This window comes from Hyla sarda, unplaced genomic scaffold, assembly GCF_029499605.1.
Source record: "Hyla sarda isolate aHylSar1 unplaced genomic scaffold, aHylSar1.hap1 scaffold_399, whole genome shotgun sequence".
Lineage (NCBI taxonomy): Eukaryota > Metazoa > Chordata > Amphibia > Anura > Hylidae > Hyla > Hyla sarda.
Window position 1 is genome coordinate 95,312 of NW_026610416.1, and position 24,560 is coordinate 119,871.

The following is a 24,560-nucleotide window of genomic DNA, read 5'->3' on the forward strand; positions in this document are numbered from 1 at the left end:
CACTGACCAACACTACACTGACCGAGGCGAGACTACACTGACCGACACTACACCGACCGACACTACACCGACCGACACTACACCGACCGACACTACATTGACCGAGCCCACACTACACTGACCGACACTACACTGACCGACCGACACTACACCGACCGACACTACACCGACCGACACTACACTGACCGAGCCGACACTACACTGACCGACACTACACCGACCGACACTACACCGACCGACACTACACTGACCGATAAAACACTGACCGAGCCGACACTACACCGACCGACACTACACCGACCGACACTACACCGACCGACACTACACTGACCGACACTACACCGACCGACACTACACTGACCAACACTACACTGACTGACACTACACCGACCGACACTACACCGACCGACACTACACCGACCGACACTACACTGACCGAGCCGACACTACACCGACCGACACTACACTGACCAACACTACACTGACTGAGGCGAGACTACACTGACTGACACTACACCGACCGACACTACACCGACCGAGCCGACACTACACCGACCGACACTACACCGACCGACACTACACCGACCGAGGCGACACTACACTGACTGACACTACACCGACCGACACTACACTGACCAACACTACACTGACCAACACTACACTGACCGAGCCGACACTACACTGACCGACACTACACCGACCAACACTACACTGACCAACACTACACTGACCGAGGCGACACTACACTGACCGACACTACACTGACCTACACTACACTAACCAAGCCGACACTACACTGACCGACCGACACTACACTGACCGACACTACACTGACCGACACTACACAGACACCTTATCCCCCTATATCCAAAGGTCAGGGAACAAGATGTCTGATTGCGGGGAGTCCGGCTGCTGACATCCCCAGCCATCTCTGCCACGCCCCCTACCATAGACCTGAATGGAGGGGGTGTGGTGTTATGTCCCGTCTCCAGACGCGGAATCCCAGCGTTCTGAACATACTGTTGGGTCCTAGAGGTCAGACCTCGCGATCCATTGGATAGGTGGATAACATGTCTGTGGATGGAGAACCCCTTTAAAACCATATAAACCAGCACACAGGTACCGGAGAAGTGACAGAGAATCCGAGCGTAACCAAAGAGCAGCGCCTATAATGCGCCATAATGGAATAAATCAATGGAAAATCCCAACAGCGGCGCCATATAGGACAGCGCCATCAATAGGTGGGCGAGGAACCTCTTATGATACGTAGATAACACCAGAACGCCCGTCCATCACGGAGCTATAGCATGGCCGCTTCTATGGCCCCAATCCATCTTAGGAAAACCCATCATGAAGTGCCCAAGTGATGCCCCATCTGGCCCGGGCCCCTCCGCGCCCCCGGATTCTCCTGGACAGATCGACGTCCCCGCTACCTCTGCGCTGTTTTATATGGTTTTTACATGAAACAGATCTGACCACAAGGTGTCGCTATCTATAGTGTGAAATATGTGTAAAGAGGGGCCCGAAACCCCTGCAAGAGCCACAAGAGAACATACTAGGAATGGAGATCGGGGACAGGACCCAGTATATTGTCCAGTATATATCTACTGTATATAAGGACTGTACAGGACCAGTATATTGTCCAGTATATATCTACTGTATATAAGGACTGTACAGGTCCAGTATATTGTCCAGTATATATCTGCTGTATATAAGGACTGTACAGGACCAGTATATTGTCCAGTATATATCTGCTGTATATGAGGACTGTACAGGTCCCAGTATATTGTCCAGTATATATCTGCTGTATATAAGGACTGTACAGGACCAGTATATTGTCCAGTATATATCTGCTGTATATAAGGACTGTACAGGACCAGTATATTGTCCAGTATATATCTGCTGTATATAAGGACTGTACAGGACCAGTATATTGTCCAGTATATATCTGCTGTATATAAGGACTGTACAGGTCCCAGTATATTGTCCAGTATATATCTGCTGTATATAAGGACTGTACAGGTCCCAGTATATTGTCCAGTATATATCTGCTGTATATAAGGACTGTACAGGTCCAGTATATTGTCCAGTATATATCTGCTGTATATAAGGACTGTACAGGTCCCAGTATATTGTCCAGTATATATCTGCTGTATATAAGGACTGTACAGGTCCCAGTATATTGTCCAGTATATATCTGCTGTATATAAGGACTGTACAGGTCCAGTATATTGTCCAGTATATATCTGCTGTATATAAGGACTGTACAGGTCCAGTATATTGTCCAGTATATATCTGCTGTATATAAGGACTGTACAGGACCAGTATATTGTCCAGTATATATCTGCTGTATATAAGGACTGTACAGGACCAGTATATTGTCCAGTATATATCTGCTGTATATAAGGACTGTACAGGTCCCAGTATATTGTCCAGTATATATCTGCTGTATATAAGGACTGTACAGGTCCCAGTATATTGTCCAGTATATATCTGCTGTATATAAGGACTGTACAGGTCCAGTATATTGTCCAGTATATATCTGCTGTATATAAGGACTGTACAGGTCCAGTATATTGTCCAGTATATATCTGCTGTATATAAGGACTGTACAGGACCAGTATATTGTCCAGTATATATCTGCTGTATATAAGGACTGTACAGGACCAGTATATTGTCCAGTATATATCTGCTGTATATAAGGACTGTACAGGTCCCAGTATATTGTCCAGTATATATCTGCTGTATATAAGGACTGTACAGGTCCAGTATATTGTCCAGTATATATCTGCTGTATATAAGGACTGTACAGGTCCAGTATATTGTCCAGTATATATCTGCTGTATATAAGGACTGTACAGGACCAGTATATTGTCCAGTATATATCTGCTGTATATAAGGACTGTACAGGACCAGTATATTGTCCAGTATATATCTGCTGTATATAAGGACTGTACAGGTCCCAGTATATTGTCCAGTATATATCTGCTGTATATAAGGACTGTACAGGTCCCAGTATATTGTCCAGTATATATCTGCTGTATATAAGGACTGTACAGGACCAGTATATTGTCCAGTATATATCTGCTGTATATAAGGACTGTACAGGTCCCAGTATATTGTCCAGTATATATCTGCTGTATATAAGGACTGTACAGGACCAGTATATTGTCCAGTATATATCTGCTGTATATAAGGACTGTACAGGTCCAGTATATTGTCCGGTATATATCTGCTGTATTTAAGGACTGTACAGGTCCCAGTATATTGTCCAGTATATATCTGCTGTATATAAGGACTGTACATGTCCCAGTATATTGTCCAGTATATATCTGCTGTATATAAGGACTGTACAGGACCAGTATATTGCCAGTATATATCTGCTGTATATAAGGACTGTACAGGACCAGTATATTGTCCAGTATATATCTGCTGTATATAAGGACTGTACAGGTCCAGTATATTGTCCAGTATATATCTGCTGTATATAAGGACTGTACAGGTCCCAGTATATTGTCCAGTATATATCTGCTGTATATAAGGACTGTACAGGTCCCAGTATATTGTCCAGTATATATCTGCTGTATATAAGGACTGTACAGGTCCAGTATATTGTCCAGTATATATCTGCTGTATATAAGAACTGTACAGGTCCCAGTATATTGTCCAGTATATATCTGCTGTATATAAGGACTGTACAGGTCCCAGTATATTGTCCAGTATATATCTGCTGTATATAAGGACTGTACAGGTCCCAGTATATTGTCCAGTATATATCTGCTGTATATAAGGACTGTACAGGACCAGTATATTGTCCAGTATATATCTGCTGTATATAAGGACTGTACAGGACCAGTATATTGTCCAGTATATATCTGCTGTATATAAGGACTGTACAGGTCCCAGTATATTGTCCAGTATATATCTGCTGTATATAAGGACTGTACAGGTCCCAGTATATTGTCCAGTATATATCTGCTGTATATAAGGACTGTACAGGACCAGTATATTGTCCAGTATATATCTGCTGTATATAAGGACTGTACAGGTCTAGTATATTGTTCGGTATATATCTGCTGTATATAAGGACTGTACAGGTCCAGTATATTGTCCAGTATATATCTGCTGTATATAAGGACTGTACAGGTCCCAGTATATTGTCCAGTATATATCTGCTGTATATAAAGACTGTACAGGTCCCAGTATATTGTCCAGTATATATCTTCTGTATATAAGGACTGTACAGGACCATTATATTGTCCAGTATATATCTGCTGTATATAAGGACTGTACAGGACCAGTATATTGTCCAGTATATATCTGCTGTATATAAGGACTGTACAGGTCCCAGTATATTGTCCAGAATATATCTGCTGTATATAAGGACTGTACAGGTCCCAGTATATTGTCCAGTATATATCTGCTGTATATAAGGACTGTACAGGACCAGTATATTGTCCAGTATATATCTGCTGCATATAAGGACTGTACAGGTCCAGTATATTGTCCAGTATATATCTACTATATATAAGGACTGTACAGGTCCAGTATATTGTCCAGTATATATCTGCTGTATATAAGGACTGTACAGGTCCAGTATATTGTCCAGTATATATCTGCTGTATATAAGGACTGTACAGGTCCAGTATATTGTCCAGTATATATCTGCTGTATATAAGGACTGTACAGGACCAGTATATTGTCCAGTATATATCTGCTGTATATAAGGACTGTACAGGTCCAGTATATTGTCCAGTATATATCTGCTGTATATGAGGACTGTACAGGACCAGTATATTGTCCAGTATATATCTGCTGTATATAAGGACTGTACAGGTCCAGTATATTGTCCAGTATATACCTGCTGTATATAAGGACTGTACAGGTCCAGTATATTGTCCAGTATATATCTGCTGTATATAAGGACTGTACAGGTCCATTATATTGTCCAGTATATATCTGCTGTATATAAGGACTGTACAGGACCAGTATATTGTCCAGTATATATCTGCTGTATATAAGGACTGTACAGGTCCCAGTATATTGTCCAGTATATATCTGCTGTATATAAGGACTGTACAGATCCAGTATATTGTCCAGTATATATCTGCTGTATATAAGGACTGTACAGGACCAGTATATTGTCCAGTATATATCTTCTGTATATAAGGACTGTACAGGTCCCAGTATATTGTCCAGTATATATCTGCTGTATATAAGGACTGTACATGACCAGTATATTGTCCAGTATATATCTGATGTATATAAGGACTGTACAGGACCAGTATATTGTCCAGTATATATCTGCTGTATATAAGGACTGTACAGGTCCAGTATATTGTCCAGTATATATCTGCTGTATATAAGGACTGTGCAGGACCAGTATATTGTCCAGTATATATCTGCTGCATATAAGGACTGTACAGGTCACAGTATATTGTCCAGTATATATCTGCTGTATATAAGGACTGTACAGGCCCCAGTATATTGTCCAGTATATATCTGCTGTATATAAGGACTGTACAGGTCCCAGTATATTGTCCAGTATATATCTGCTGTATATAAGGACTGTACAGGTCCCAGTATATTGTCCAGTATATATCTGCTGTATATAAGGACTGTACAGGACCAGTATATTGTCCGGTATATATCTGCTGTATATAAGGACTGTACAGGTCCCAGTATATTGTCCAGTATATATCTGCTGTATATAAGGACTGTACAGGACCAGTATATTGTCCAGTATATATCTGCTGTATGTAAGGACTGTACAGGTCCCAGTATATTGTCCAGTATATATCTGCTGTATATAAGGACTGTACAGGTCCCAGTATATTGTCCAGTATATATCTGCTGTATATAAGGACTGTACAGGACCAGTATATTGTCCAGTATATATCTGCTGTATATAAGGAATGTACAGGTCCAGTATATTGTCCAGTATATATCTGCTGTATATAAGGACTGTACAGGACCAGTATATTGTCCAGTATATATCTGCTGTATATAAGGACTGTACAGGTCCCAGTATATTGTCCAGTATATATCTACTGTATATAAGGACTGTACAGGACCAGTATATTGTCCAGTATATATCTGCTGTATATAAGGACTGTACAGGTCCAGTATATTGTCCAGTATATATCTACTGTATATAAGGACTGTACAGGTCCATTATATTGTCCAGTATATATCTGCTGTATATAAGGACTGAACAGGTCCCAGTATATTGTCCAGTATATATCTGCTGTATATAAGGACTGTACAGGACCAGTATATTGTCCAGTATATATCTACTGTATATAAGGACTGAACAGGTCCCAGTATATTGTCCAGTATATATCTGCTGTATATAAGGACTGTACATGTCCAGTATATTGTCCAGTATATATCTGCTGTATATAAGGACTGTACAGGTCCCAGTATATTGTCCAGTATATATATGCTGTATATAAGGACTGTACAGGTCCGGTATATTGTCCAGTATATATCTGCTGTATATAAGGACTGTGCAGGACCAGTATATTGTCCAGAATATATCTGCTGTATATAAGGACTGTACAGGACCAGTATATTGTCCAGTATATATCTGCTGTATATAAGGACTGTACAGGTCCCAGTATATTGTCCAGTATATATCTGCTGTATATATGGACTGTTCAGGTCACAGTATATTGTCCAGTATATATCTGCTGTATATAAGGACTGTACAGGTCCAGTATATTGTCCAGTATATATCTACTGTATATAAGGACTGTACAGGTCCAGTATATTGTCCAGTATATATCTGCTGTATATAAGGACTGAACAGGTCCCAGTATATTGTCCAGTATATATCTGCTGTATATAAGGACTGTACAGGACCAGTATATTGTCCAGTATATATCTGCTGTATATAAGGACTGTACAGGACCAGTATATTGTCCAGTATATATCTGCTGTATATAAGGACTGTACAGGACCAGTATATTGTCCAGTATATATCTGCTGTATATAAGGACTGTGCAGGACCAGTATATTGTCCAGTATATATCTGCTGTATATAAGGACTGTACAGGACCAGTATATTGTCCAGTATATATCTGCTGTATATAAGGACTGTACAGGTCCCAGTATATTGTCCAGTATATATATGCTGTATATAAGGACTGTACAGGACCAGTATATTGTCCAGTATATATCTGCTGTATATAAGGACTGTACAGGTCCAGTATATTGTCCAGTATATATATGCTGTATATAAGGACTGTACAGGTCCCAGTATATTGTCCAGTATATATATGCTGTATATAAGGACTGTACAGGTCCAGTATATTGTCCAGTATATATCTGCTGTATATAAGGACTGTACAGGTCCCAGTATATTGTCCAGTATATATATGCTGTATATAAGGACTGTACAGGACCAGTATATTGTCCAGTATATATCTACTGTATATAAGGACTGTACAGGTCCCAGTATATTGTCCAGTATATATCTGCTGTATATAAGGACTGTACAGGACCAGTATATTGTCCAGTATATATCTGCTGTATATAAGGAATGTACAGGTCCAGTATATTGTCCAGTATATATCTGCTGTATATAAGGACTGTACAGGACCAGTATATTGTCCAGTATATATCTGCTGTATATAAGGACTGTACAGGTCCCAGTATATTGTCCAGTATATATCTACTGTATATAAGGACTGTACAGGACCAGTATATTGTCCAGTATATATCTGCTGTATATATGGACTGTTCAGGTCACAGTATATTGTCCAGTATATATCTGCTGTATATAAGGACTGTACAGGTCCAGTATATTGTCCAGTATATATCTACTGTATATAAGGACTGTACAGGTCCATTATATTGTCCAGTATATATCTGCTGTATATAAGGACTGAACAGGTCCCAGTATATTGTCCAGTATATATCTGCTGTATATAAGGACTGTACAGGACCAGTATATTGTCCAGTATATATCTACTGTATATAAGGACTGAACAGGTCCCAGTATATTGTCCAGTATATATCTGCTGTATATAAGAACTGTACATGTCCAGTATATTGTCCAGTATATATCTGCTGTATATAAGGACTGTACAGGTCCCAGTATATTGTCCAGTATATATATGCTGTATATAAGGACTGTACAGGTCCGGTATATTGTCCAGTATATATCTGCTGTATATAAGGACTGTACAGGACCAGTACAATGTCCAGTATATATCTGCTGTATATAAGGACTGTACAGGCCCCAGTATATTGTCCAGTATATATCTGCTGTATATATGGACTGTTCAGGTCACAGTATATTGTCCAGTATATATCTGCTGTATATAAGGACTGTACAGGACCAGTATATTGTCCAGAATATATCTGCTGTATATAAGGTCTGTACAGGACCAGTATATTGTCCAGTATATATCTGCTGTATATAAGGACTGTACAGGTCCCAGTATATTGTCCAGTATATATCTGCTGTATATATGGACTGTTCAGGTCACAGTATATTGTCCAGTATATATCTGCTGTATATAAGGACTGTACAGGTCCAGTATATTGTCCAGTATATATCTACTGTATATAAGGACTGTACAGGTCCAGTATATTGTCCAGTATATATCTGCTGTATATAAGGACTGAACAGGTCCCAGTATATTGTCCAGTATATATCTGCTGTATATAAGGACTGTACAGGACCAGTATATTGTCCAGTATATATCTACTGTATATAAGGACTGAACAGGTCCCAGTATATTGTCCAGTATATATCTGCTGTATATAAGGACTGTACAGGACCAGTATATTGTCCAGTATATATCTGCTGTATATAAGGACTGTACAGGTCCAGTATATTGTCCAGTATATATCTGCTGTATATAAGGACTGTACATGTCCAGTATATTGTACAGTATATATCTGCTGTATATAAGGACTGTACAGGTCCAGTATATTGTCCAGTATATATCTGCTGTATATAAGGACTGTACAGGACCAGTATATTGTCCAGTATATATCTGCTGTATATAAGGACTGTACAGGTCCCAGTATATTGTCCAGTATATATCTGATGTATATAAGGACTGTACATGACCAGTATATTGTCCAGTATATATCTGCTGTATATAAGGACTGTACAGGACCAGTATATTGTCCAGTATATATCTGCTGTATATAAGGACTGTACAGGTCCAGTATATTGTCCAGTATATATCTGCTGTATATAAGGACTGTACAGGTCCGGTATATTGTCCAGTATATATCTGCTGTATATAAGGACTGTGCAGGACCAGTATATTGTCCAGAATATATCTGCTGTATATAAGGACTGTACAGGACCAGTATATTGTCCAGTATATATCTGCTGTATATAAGGACTGTACAGGTCCAGTATATTGTCCAGTATATATCTGCTGTATATAAGGACTGTACAGGACCAGTATATTGTCCAGTATATATCTGTTGTATATAAGGACTGTCTAGGACCAGTATATTGTCCAGTATATATCTGCTGTATATAAGGACTGTACAGGTCCCAGTATTTTGTCCAGTATATATCTGCTGTATATAAGGACTGTACAGGTCCCAGTACAATGTCCAGTATATATCTGCTGTATATAAGGACTGTACAGGACCAGTATATTGTCCAGTATATATCTGCTGTATATATGGACTGTACAGGACCAGTATATTGTCCAGTATATATCTGCTGTATATAAGGACTGTACAGGTCCAGTATATTGTCCAGTATATATCTGCTGTATATAAGGACTGTACATGTCCAGTATATTGTCCAGTATATATCTGCTGTATATATGGACTGTACAGGACCAGTATATTGTCCAGTATATATCTGCTGTATATAAGGACTGTACAGGTCCCAGTATATTGTCCAGTATATATATGCTGTATATAAGGACTGTACAGGTCCGGTATATTGTCCAGTATATATCTGCTGTATATAAGGACTGTACAGGACCAGTATATTGTCCAGTATATATCTGCTGCATTTAAGGACTGTACAGGTCTCAGTATATTGTCCGGTATATATCTGCTGTATATAAGGACTGTACAGGACCAGTATATTGTCCAGTATATATCTACTGAATATAAGGACTGTACAGGACCAGTATATTGTCCAGTATATATCTGCTGTATATAAGGACTGTACAGGACCAGTATATTGTCCAGTATATATCTGCTGTATATAAGGAATGTACGGGTCCAGTATATTGTCCAGTATATATCTGCTGTATATAAGGACTGTACAGGACCAGTATATTGTCCAGTATATATCTGCTGTATATAAGGACTGTACAGGTCCCAGTATATTGTCCAGTATATATCTACTGTATATAAGGACTGTACAGGTCCAGTATATTGTCCAGTATATATCTGCTGTATATAAGGACTGTACAGGTCCAGTATATTGTCCAGTATATATCTGCTGTATATAAGGACTGTACAGGTCCAGTATATTGTCCAGTATATATCTGCTGTATATAAGGACTGTACAGGTCCAGTATATTGTCCAGTATATATATATGTTGTATATATGGACTGTACAGGTCCAGTATATTGTCCAGTATATATCTGCTGTATATAAGGACTGTACAGGTCCCAGTATATTGTCCAGTATATATCTGCTGTATATAAGGACTGTACAGGTCCTGTATATTGTCCAGTATATATCTGCTGTATATAAGGACTGTACAGGTCCAGTATATTGTCCAGTATATATCTGCTGTATATAAGGACTGTACAGGTCCAGTATATTGTCCAGTATATATATGCTGTATATAAGGACTGTACAGGTCCGGTATATTGTCCAGAATATATCTGCTGTATATAAGGTCTGTACAGGACCAGTATATTGTCCAGTATATATCTGCTGTATATAAGGACTGTACAGGTCCCAGTATATTGTCCAGTATATATCTGCTGTATATATGGACTGTTCAGGTCACAGTATATTGTCCAGTATATATCTGCTGTATATAAGGACTGTACAGGTCCAGTATATTGTCCAGTATATATCTACTGTATATAAGGACTGTACAGGTCCAGTATATTGTCCAGTATATATCTGCTGTATATAAGGACTGAACAGGTCCCAGTATATTGTCCAGTATATATCTGCTGTATATAAGGACTGTACAGGACCAGTATATTGTCCAGTATATATCTACTGTATATAAGGACTGAACAGGTCCCAGTATATTGTCCAGTATATATCTGCTGTATATAAGGACTGTACAGGACCAGTATATTGTCCAGTATATATCTGCTGTATATAAGGACTGTACAGGTCCAGTATATTGTCCAGTATATATCTGCTGTATATAAGGACTGTACATGTCCAGTATATTGTCCAGTATATATCTGCTGTATATAAGGACTGTACAGGACCAGTATATTGTCCAGTATATATCTGCTGTATATAAGGACTGTACAGGTCCCAGTATATTGTCCAGTATATATCTGATGTATATAAGGACTGTACATGACCAGTATATTGTCCAGTATATATCTGCTGTATATAAGGACTGTACAGGACCAGTATATTGTCCAGTATATATCTGCTGTATATAAGGACTGTACAGGTCCAGTATATTGTCCAGTATATATCTGCTGTATATAAGGACTGTACAGGTCCGGTATATTGTCCAGTATATATCTGCTGTATATAAGGACTGTGCAGGACCAGTATATTGTCCAGAATATATCTGCTGTATATAAGGACTGTACAGGACCAGTATATTGTCCAGTATATATCTGCTGTATATAAGGACTGTACAGGTCCAGTATATTGTCCAGTATATATCTGCTGTATATAAGGACTGTACAGGACCAGTATATTGTCCAGTATATATCTGTTGTATATAAGGACTGTATAGGACCAGTATATTGTCCAGTATATATCTGCTGTATATAAGGACTGTACAGGTCCCAGTATTTTGTCCAGTATATATCTGCTGTATATAAGGACTGTACAGGTCCCAGTACAATGTCCAGTATATATCTGCTGTATATAAGGACTGTACAGGACCAGTATATTGTCCAGTATATATCTGCTGTATATATGGACTGTACAGGACCAGTATATTGTCCAGTATATATCTGCTGTATATAAGGACTGTACAGGTCCAGTATATTGTCCAGTATATATCTGCTGTATATAAGGACTGTACATGTCCAGTATATTGTCCAGTATATATCTGCTGTATATAAGGACTGTACAGGTCCCAGTATATTGTCCAGTATATATCTGCTGTATATAAGGACTGTACAGGTCCGGTATATTGTCCAGTATATATCTGCTGTATATAAGGACTGTACAGGACCAGTATATTGTCCAGTATATATCTGCTGCATTTAAGGACTGTACAGGTCTCAGTATATTGTCCGGTATATATCTGCTGTATATAAGGACTGTACAGGACCAGTATATTGTCCAGTATATATCTACTGAATATAAGGACTGTACAGGACCAGTATATTGTCCAGTATATATCTGCTGTATATAAGGACTGTACAGGACCAGTATATTGTCCAGTATATATCTGCTGTATATAAGGAATGTACAGGTCCAGTATATTGTCCAGTATATATCTGCTGTATATAAGGACTGTACAGGACCAGTATATTGTCCAGTATATATCTGCTGTATATAAGGACTGTACAGGTCCCAGTATATTGTCCAGTATATATCTACTGTATATAAGGACTGTACAGGTCCAGTATATTGTCCAGTATATATCTGCTGTATATAAGGACTGTACAGGTCCAGTATATTGTCCAGTATATATCTGCTGTATATAAGGACTGTACAGGTCCAGTATATTGTCCAGTATATATCTGCTGTATATAAGGACTGTACAGGTCCAGTATATTGTCCAGTATATATATATGTTGTATATATGGACTGTACAGGTCCAGTATATTGTCCAGTATATATCTGCTGTATATAAGGACTGTACAGGTCCCAGTATATTGTCCAGTATATATCTGCTGTATATAAGGACTGTACAGGTCCTGTATATTGTCCAGTATATATCTGCTGTATATAAGGACTGTACAGGTCCAGTATATTGTCCAGTATATATCTGCTGTATATAAGGACTGTACAGGTCCAGTATATTGTCCAGTATATATATGCTGTATATAAGGACTGTACAGGTCCGGTATATTGTCCAGTATATATCTGCTGTATATAAGGACTGTACAGGACCAGTATATTGTCCAGTATATATCTGCTGCATTTAAGGACTGTACAGGTCTCAGTATATTGTCCGGTATATATCTGCTGTATATAAGGACTGTACAGGACCAGTATATTGTCCAGTATATATCTGCTGTATATAAGGACTGTACAGGTCCCAGTACAATGTCCAGTATATATCTGCTGTATATAAGGACTGTACAGGACCAGTATATTGTCCAGTATATATCTGCTGTATATATGGACTGTACAGGACCAGTATATTGTCCAGTATATATCTGCTGTATATAAGGACTGTACAGGTCCAGTATATTGTCCAGTATATATCTGCTGTATATAAGGACTGTACATGTCCAGTATATTGTCCAGTATATATCTGCTGTATATATGGACTGTACAGGACCAGTATATTGTCCAGTATATATCTGCTGTATATAAGGACTGTACAGGTCCCAGTATATTGTCCAGTATATATATGCTGTATATAAGGACTGTACAGGTCCGGTATATTGTCCAGTATATATCTGCTGTATATAAGGACTGTACAGGACCAGTATATTGTCCAGTATATATCTGCTGCATTTAAGGACTGTACAGGTCTCAGTATATTGTCCGGTATATATCTGCTGTATATAAGGACTGTACAGGACCAGTATATTGTCCAGTATATATCTACTGAATATAAGGACTGTACAGGACCAGTATATTGTCCAGTATATATCTGCTGTATATAAGGACTGTACAGGTCCAGTATATTGTTCAGTATATATCTGCTGTATATAAGGACTGTACAGGACCAGTATATTGTCCAGTATATATCTGCTGTATATAAGGACTGTACAGGTCCCAGTATATTGTCCAGTATATATCTACTGTATATAAGGACTGTACAGGTCCAGTATATTGTCCAGTATATATCTGCTGTATATAAGGACTGTACAGGTCCAGTATATTGTCCAGTATATATCTGCTGTATATAAGGACTGTACAGGTCCAGTATATTGTCCAGTATATATCTGCTGTATATAAGGACTGTACAGGTCCAGTATATTGTCCAGTATATATATATGTTGTATATATGGACTGTACAGGTCCAGTATATTGTCCAGTATATATCTGCTGTATATAAGGACTGTACAGGTCCCAGTATATTGTCCAGTATATATCTGCTGTATATAAGGACTGTACAGGTCCTGTATATTGTCCAGTATATATCTGCTGTATATAAGGACTGTACAGGTCCAGTATATTGTCCAGTATATATCTGCTGTATATAAGGACTGTACAGGTCCAGTATATTGTCCAGTATATATCTGCTGTATATAAGGACTGTACAGGTCCCAGTATATTGTCCAGTATATATCTACTGTATATAAGGACTGTACAGGTCCAGTATATTGTCCAGTATATATCTGCTGTATATGAGGACTATACAGGTCCAGTATATTGTCCAGTATATATCTGCTGTATATGAGGACTATACAGGTCCAGTATATTGTCCAGTATATATCTGCTGTATATAAGGACTGTACAGGTCCCAGCATATTGTCCAGTATATATCTGCTGTATATGAGGACTGTACAGGTCCCAGTATATTGTCCAGTATATATCTGCTGTATATGAGGACTGAACAGGTCCCAGTATATTGTCCAGTATATATCTGCTGTATATGAGGACTATACAGGTCCAGTATATTGTCCAGTATATATCTGCTGTATATAAGGACTGTACAGGTCCAGTATATTGTCCAGTATATATCTGCTGTATATAAGGAATGTACAGGTCACAGTATATTGTCCAGTATATATCTGCTGTATATAAGGACTGTTCAGGATCAGTATATTGTCCAGTATATATCTGCTGTATATAAGGACTGTACAGGACCAGTATATTGTCCAGTATATATCTGCTGTATATAAGGACTGTACAGGTCCGGTATATTGTCCAGTATATATCTGCTGTATATAAGGACTGTACAGGTCCATTATATTGTCCAGTATATATCTGCTGTATATAAGGAATGTACAGGACCAGTATATTGTCCAGTATATATCTGCTGTATATAAGGACTGTACAGGTCCAGTATATTGTCCAGTATATATCTACTGTATATAAGGACTGTACAGGACCAGTATATTGTCCAGTATATATCTGCTGTATATAAGGACTGTACAGGTCCAGTATATTGTCCAGTATATATCTGCTGTATATAAGGACTGTACAGGTCCAGTATTTTTTCCAGTATATATCTGCTGTATATAAGGACTGTGCAGGACCAGTATATTGTCCAGTATATATCTGCTGTATATAAGGACTTTAAAGGACCAGTATATTGTCCAGTATATATCTGCTGTATATAAGGACTGTACAGGACCAGTATATTGTCCAGTATATATCTGCTGTATATAAGGACTGTACAGGTCCAGTATATTTTCCAGTATATATCTGCTGTATATAAGGACTGTGCAGGACCAGTATATTGTCCAGTATATATCTGATGTATATAAGGACTGTACAGGACCAGTATATTGTCCAGTATATATCTGCTGTATATAAGGACTGTACAGGTCCAGTATATTGTCCAGTATATATCTGCTGTATATAAGGACTGTACAGGTCCGGTATATTGTCCAGTATATATCTGCTGTATATAAGGACTGTACAGGTCCATTATATTGTCCAGTATATATCTGCTGTATATGAGGACTGTACAGGTCCCAGTATATTGTCCAGTATATATCTGCTGTATATAAGGACTGTACAGGACCAGTATATTATCCAGTATATATCTGCTGTATATAAGGACTGTACAGGTCCAGTATATTGTCCAGTATATATCTGCTGTATATAAGGACTGTACAGGACCAGTATATTGTCCAGTATATATCTGCTGTATATAAGGACTGTACAGGTCCAGTATATTGTCCAGTATATATCTGCTGTATATAAGGACTGTACAGGTCCAGTATTTTTTCCAGTATATATCTGCTGTATATAAGGACTGTGCAGGACCAGTATATTGTCCAGTATATATCTGCTGTATATAAGGACTTTAAAGGACCAGTATATTGTCCAGTATATATCTGCTGTATATAAGGACTGTACAGGACCAGTATATTGTCCAGTATATATCTGCTGTATATAAGGACTGTACAGGTCCAGTATATTGTCCAGTATATATCTGCTGTATATAAGGACTGTACAGGTCCCAGTATATTGTCCAGTATATATCTGCTGTATATAAGGACTGTGCAGGACCAGTATATTGTCCAGTATATATCTGATGTATATAAGGACTGTACAGGACCAGTATATTGTCCAGTATATATCTGCTGTATATAAGGACTGTACAGGTCCAGTATATTGTCCAGTATATATCTGCTGTATATAAGGACTGTACAGGTCCAGTATTTTTTCCAGTATATATCTGCTGTATATAAGGACTGTGCAGGACCAGTATATTGTCCAGTATATATCTGCTGTATATAAGGACTGTACAGGACCAGTATATTGTCCAGTATATATCTGCTGTATATAAGGACTGTACAGGACCAGTATATTGTCCAGTATATATCTGCTGTATATAAGGACTGTACAGGTCCAGTATATTTTCCAGTATATATCTGCTGTATATAAGGACTGTGCAGGACCAGTATATTGTCCAGTATATATATGCTGTATATAAGGACTGTGCAGGACCAGTATATTGTCCAGTATATATCTGCTGTATATAAGGACTGTACAGGACCAGTACATTGTCCAGTATATATCTGCTGTATATAAGGACTGTACAGGTCCAGTATATTTTCCAGTATATATCTGCTGTATATAAGGACTGTACAGGACCAGTACATTGTCCAGTATATATCTGCTGTATATAAGGACTGTACAGGTCCAGTATATTTTCCAGTATATATCTGCTGTATATAAGGACTGTGCAGGACCAGTATATTGTCCGGTATTAGATAAAGGAATCCCGGCACTCACGATCAATGCTTAGTCACGACGGGTGTTTATTCACACATAAGATAGAAGTGCGGCAGAATAGGGACTTGCATTACGCGTTTCGGCCAGCAGGAGCCCTTCATCAGCTGGTGGTGAAGCATTGATCGTGAGTGCCGGGGATTCATTTTCCTATTACTGATGATTATTTGTCCGCACGCACCACAGATACGAGTGCCGACTCCTTGCTACCTCTATAGTTCAGTATTAACCCCATGATTCCAGGATGACTCTGCCTCCAGGGCTGCTGGGTATTTTGTCCTCATGTTTTCTTTATTAATAATATATTTCTTATATTCTGTCTTAGGTTATGACGCCTCAACGCCTCCCGCGGCGAAAGTGCGATAAGGAGAAGGGCTGACCGCGGCCGCACTGGACTCCCCTCACGCTGCAGCTGTCCTGTCTGATCCTCCGCCATGAGCTGCTCACAGGTGTCTTCTGAGGTTCACGAGATTGTGTCATCAGTGATCCAGAACGTAAGTGTGATATTACACGGGGGGGAGTGTCTATATTACATGTGTGATATTACACGGGGGGAGTGTCTATATTACATGTGTGATATTACACGGGGGGGAGTGTCTATATTACATGTGTGATATTACACGGGGGGAGTGTCTATATTACATGTGTGATATTACACGGGGGGGAGTGTCTATATTACATGTGTGATATTACACGGGGGGGAGTGTCTATATTACATGTGTGATATTACACGGGGGGGAGTGTCTATATTACATGTGTGATATTACACGGGGGGGAGTGTCTATATTACATGTGTGATATTACACGGGGGGGAGTGTCTATATTACATGTGTGATATTACACGGGGGGAGTGTCTATATTACATGTGTGATATTACACCGGAGAGCATATGTATTACATGTGTGATATTACTTGAGAGAGCGTCTGCATTACATGTGTGATATTACACAGGAGAGTGTCTGTTTTACATGTGTGATATTACACGAGAGAGCGTCTGTAATACATGTGCGATATTACACGGGGGGAGTGTCTATATTACATGTGTGATTTTACACGGGGAGCGTCTGTATTACATGTGTGATATTACACAGGAGAGCTTCTATATTACATGTGTGATATTACACAGGAGAGCGTCTGTAATACATGTGCGATATTACACGGGGGGAGTGTCTATATTACATGTGTGATTTTACATGGGGGAGCGTCTGTATTACATGTGTGATATTACACAGGAGAGCTTCTATATTACATGTGTGATATTACACAGGAGAGCGTCCATATTACATGTGTGATATTACACGAGAGAGCGTCTGTAATACATGTGTGATATTACACAGGAGAGCGTCCATATTACATGTGTGATATTACACGGGAGAGCGTCTATATTACATGTGTGATATTACTTGAGAGAGCGTCTGTAATACATGTGCGATATTACACGGGGGGAGTGTCTATATTATATGTGTGATGTTACACAGGAGAGCGTCCATATTACATGTGTGATTTTACACGAGAGAGCGTCTGTAATACATGTGTGATATTACACAGGAGAGCATCCATATTACATGTGTGATATTACACAGGAGAGCGTCTGTATTACATGTGTGATATTACACAGGAGAGCGTCTGTATTACATGTGTGATATTACACAGGAGAGAGTCTGTATTACATGTGTGATATTACATAGGAGAGCGTCTGTATTACATGTATGATATTACACAGGGGGAGTGTCTGTATTACATGTATGATATTACACAGGGGGAGTGTCTGTATTACATGTGTGATATTACACAGGAGAGTGTCTATATTACATATGTGATATTACACGGGGGGAGCGTCTGTATTACATGTGTGATATTACACGGGGGTATGTCTATATTACATGTGTGATATTACACGAGAGAGCGTCTGTAATACATGTGTGATATTACACGGGGGAGTGTCTATATTACATGTGTGATATTACATGGGGGGTGTCTATATTACATGTGTGATATTACACAGGAGAGCGTCTATATTACATGTGTGATATTACACGGGGGGAGTGTCTATATTACATGTGTGATATTACACAGGAGAGCGTCTATATTACATGTGTGATATTACACAGGAGAGCGTCTATATTACATGTGTGATATTACACAGGAGAGCGTCTATATTACATGTGTGATATTACACAGGAGAGCGTCTATATTACATGTGTGATATTACACGAGAGAGCGTCTGTAATACATGTGTGATATCACACGGGAGGAGTGTCTATATTGCATGTGTGATATTACACAGGAGAGCGTCTGTATTACATGTGTGACATTACACGAGAGAGCGTCTGTATTACATGTGTGATATTACACAGGAGAGCGTCTAAATTACATGTGTGATATTACACGGGGGGAGTGTCTATATTACATGTGAGATATTACACGGGGGAGTGTCCATATTACATGTGTGATATTACACGGGAGGGTGTCTATATTACATATGTGATATTACACAGGACAGCGTCTGTATTACATGTGTGATATTACACTGGGGGAGTGTCTATATTACATGTGTGATATTACACGGGGGGAGCCTCTATATTACATGTGTGATATTACACGGGAAGAGTGTCTATATTACATGTGTGATATTACACGGGGGGAGCGTCTGTATTACATGTGTGATATTACACAGGAGAGCGTATGTATTACATGTGTGATATTACACGGGGGGAGTGTCTATATTACATGTGTGATATTACACGGGGGGAGCGTCTGTATTACATGTGTGATATTACACAGGAGAGCGTCTATATTACTTGCGTGATATTATGCCAGAGAGCATCTGTATTACATGTGTGATATTACACGGTAGAGTGTCTGTATTACATGTGTGATATTACACAGGAGAGCATCTATATTACATGTGTGATATTACACAGGAGAGTGTATGCATTACATGTGTGATATTGCACAGGAGAGCGTCTGCATTACATGTGTGATAATACACAGGAGAGCGTCTGTACTACATGTGTGATAATACACAGGAGAGCGTCTGCATTACATGTGTGATAATACACAGGAGAGCATCTGTATTACATGTGTGATATTGCACAGGAGAGCGTCTGCATTACATGTGTGATATTGCACAGGAGAGCGTCTGCATTACATGTGTGATAATACACAGGAGAGCATCTGTATTACATGTGTGATATTACACAGGAGAGCGTCTGTATTACATGTGTGATATTACACAGGAGAGCGTCTGTATTACATGTGTGATATTGCACAGGAGAGCGTCTGCATTACATGTGTGATATTACACGGGAGAGCATCTGTATTACATGTGTGATATTGCACAGGAGAGCGTCTGCATTACATGTGTGATAATACACAGGAGAGCATCTGTATTACATGTGTGATATTACACAGGAGAGCATCTATATTACATGTGTGATATTGCACAGGAGAGTGTCTGCATTACATGTGTAATATTACACAGGAGAGCATATGTATTACATGTGTGATATTACAGGGGACAGCGTCTGTATTACATGTGTGATATTACATGGGGTAGCGTCTGTATTACATGTGTGATATTACACAGGAGAGTGTCTGTATTACATGTGTGATATTACACAGGAGAGCGTCTGCATTACATGTGTGATATTACACAGGAGAGCGTCTGTATTACATGTGTGATATTGCACAGGAGAGCGTCTGCATTACATGTGTGATATTACACGGGAGAGTGTCCGTATTACATTTGTGATATTACACAGGGGGAGCGTCTGTATTACATGTGTGATAATACACAGGAGAGCATCTATATTACATGTGTGATATTACACAGGAGAGCGTCTGCATTACATGTGTGATATTACACTGGAGAGCGTATGTATTACATTTGTGATATTACACAGGGGGAGCGTCTGTATTACATGTGTGATAATACACAGGAGAGCATCTATATTACATGTGTGATATTACACAGGAGAGCATCTGTATTACATGTGTGATATTACACAGGAGAGCGTCTGTACTACATGTGTGATAATACACAGGAGAGCGTATGTATTACATGTGTGATATTACACAGGAGAGCGTCTGTATTAAATGTGTGATATTACACGAGAGAGCGTCTGTATTACATGTGTGATATTACACGGGGGGGAGGTTCTGTATTACATGTGTGATATTACACGGGGGGAGCGTCTGTATTACATGTGTGATATTGCACAGGAGAGCGTCTGCATTACATGTGTGATAATACACAGGAGAGCATCTGTATTACATGTGTGATATTGCACATGAGAGCGTCTGCATTACATGTGTGATATTACACGGGAGAGCATCTGTATTACATGTGTGATATTGCACAGGAGAGCGTCTGCATTACATGTGTGATAATACACAGGAGAGCATCTGTATTACACGTGTGATATTGCACAGGAGAGTGTCTGCATTACATGTGTGATATTACACGGGAGAGCGTCTAAATTACATGTGTAATATTACACAGGAGAGCGTCTGTATTACATGTGTGATATTGCACAGGAGAGCGTCTGCATTACATGTGTGATATTACACGGGACAGCGTCTGCATTACATGTGTGATATTACACTGGAGAGCGTATGTATTACATTTGTGATATTACACAGGGGGAGCGTCTGTATTACATGTGTGATAATACACAGGAGAGCATCTATATTACATGTGTGATATTACACAGGAGAGTGTATGCATTACATGTGTGATATTGCACAGGAGAGCGTCTGCATTACATGTGTGATATTACACAGGAGAGCGTCTGTACTACATGTGTGATAATACACAGGAGAGCGTATGTATTACATGTGTGATATTACACAGGAGAGCGTCTGTATTAAATGTGTGATATTACACGAGAGAGCGTCTATATTACATGTGTGATATTACACGGGGGGAGGTTCTGTATTACATGTGTGATATTACACGGGGGGAGCGTCTGTATTACATGTGTGATATTACACGGGGGAGCGTCTGTATTACATGTGTGATATTAAACGGTGGGGAGCGTCTGTATTACGTGTGTGATATTAAACGGGGGGAGCGTCTGTATTACATGTGTGATCTTACACAGGAGAGCTTCTATATTACTTGTGTGATATTACACGGTAAAGTGTCTGTATTACATGTGTGATATTACACAGGAGAGCATCTATATTACATGTGTGATATTGCACAGGAGAGCGTCTAAATTACATGTGTGATATTACACAGGAGAGCGTCTGCATTACATGTGTGATATTGCACAGGAGAGCGTCTGTATTACATGTGTGATATTACACAGGAGAGCGTCTGTATTACATGTGTGATATTACACAGGGGGAGTGTCTGCATTACATGTGTGATATTACACAGGAGAGTGTCTATATTACATGTGTGATATTACACGGGGGATTTCTATATTACATGTGTGATATTACACAGGAGAGTGTCTATATTACATGTGTGATATTACACAGGAGAGTGTCTATATTACATGTGTGATATTACACGGGGGGAGCGTCTGTATTACATGTGTGATATTACATGGGGGGGTGTCTATATTATATGTGTGATATTACACAGGAGAGCGTATGTATTACATGTGTGACATTACACGAGAGTGCGTCTGTATTACATGTGTGATATTACACAGGAGAGCGTCTATATTACATGTGTGATATTACACAGGAGAGCGTCTAAATTATATGTGTGATATTACACTGGGGGAGTGTCTATATTACATGTGCGATATTACACGGGGGAGTGTCCATATTACATGTGTGATATTACACGGGAGGGTGTCTATATTACATGTGTGATATTACACAGGAGAGCGTCTATTACATGTGTGATATTACACAAGAGAGCGTCTGTATTACATGTGTGATATTACACAGGAGAGCGTCTACATTACATGTGTGATATTACACGGGAGAGCGTCTGTATTACATGTGTGATATTACACAGCAGATCGTCTGTATTATGTGTGATATTACACAGGAGAGCATCTATATTACTTGTGTGATATTACACAGGAGAGCGTCTGTATTATATGTGTGATATTACACAGGAGAGCGTCTGTATTACATGTGTGATAATACACAGGAGAGCGTCTGCATTACATTTTTGATATTACACGGGAGAGTGTCTGTATTACATGTGTGATATTACATGGGAGAGCGTCTAAATTACATGTGTGATATTACACAGGACAGCGTCTGCATTACATCTGTGATATTACACGGGAGAGTGTCCGTATTACATGTGTGATATTACACAGGAGAGCGTCTGTATTACATGTGTGATATTACACAGGAGAGCGTCTGTATTACATGTGTGATATTACACAGCAGAGCGTATGTATTACATGTGTGATAAGACACGGGAGAGCGTCTGTATTGAATGTGTGATATTACACAGAAAAGCGTCTGTATTACATGTGTGATATTACACGAGAGAGCGTCTGTATTACATGTGTGATATTACACGAGAGAGCGTCTGTATTACATGAGTGATATTAAACGGGGGAGCGTCTGTATTACATGTGTGATATTACACAAGAGAGCGTCTATATTACTTGTGTGATATTATGCCAGACAGCATCTGTATTACATGTTTGAGATTACACGGTAGAGTGTCTGTATTACATGTGTGATATTACACAGGAGAGCATCTATATTACATGTGTGATATTGCACAGGAGAGCGTCTGCATTACATGTGATATTAAACAGGAGAGCGTCTGCATTACATGTGTGATATTACACAGGAGAGTGTCTAAATTACATGTGTGATATTACAAAGGAGAGCGTCTAAATTACATGTGTGATATTACACAGGAGAGCGTCTGCATTACATGTGTGATATTGCACAGGAGAGCGTCTGTATTACATGTGTGATATTACACAGGAGAGCGTCTGTATTACATTTGTGATATTACACAGGGGGAGTGTCTGTATTAAATGTGTGATATTACACAGGAGAGTGTCTATATTACATGTGTGATATTACACGGGGGATTTCTATATTACATGTGTGATATTACACAGGAGAGTGTCTATATTACATGTGTGATATTACACAGGAGAGTGTCTATATTACATGTGTGATATTACACGGGGGAGCGTCTGTATTACATGTGTGATATTACATGGGGGGGTGTCTATATTATATGTGTGATATTACACAGGAGAGCGTATGTATTACATGTGTGACATTACACGAGAGTGCGTCTGTATTACATGTGTGATATTACACAGGAGAGCGTCTATATTACATGTGTGATATTACACAGGAGAGCGTCTAAATTACATGTGTGATATTACACTGGGGGAGTGTCTATATTACATGT

At 39.0% G+C, this 24,560-nt stretch overlaps 1 protein-coding gene across 4 annotated transcripts in view; it reads left to right on the forward strand.

Moving 5' to 3' along the window:
* Window positions 1-24,560, forward strand: part of SLC4A2 (solute carrier family 4 member 2) — a 218,033-nt gene that overhangs the window by 76,046 nt on the left and 117,427 nt on the right. For all 4 annotated transcript variants that reach the window (XM_056553833.1, XM_056553831.1, XM_056553832.1 and 1 more), the window contains exon 2: window positions 17,523-17,691. In XM_056553833.1, the coding sequence (XP_056409808.1) occupies window positions 17,632-17,691 (60 nt within the window). In that variant the 5' untranslated portion in view covers window positions 17,523-17,631. The remainder of the gene's footprint in view (window positions 1-17,522; window positions 17,692-24,560) is intronic.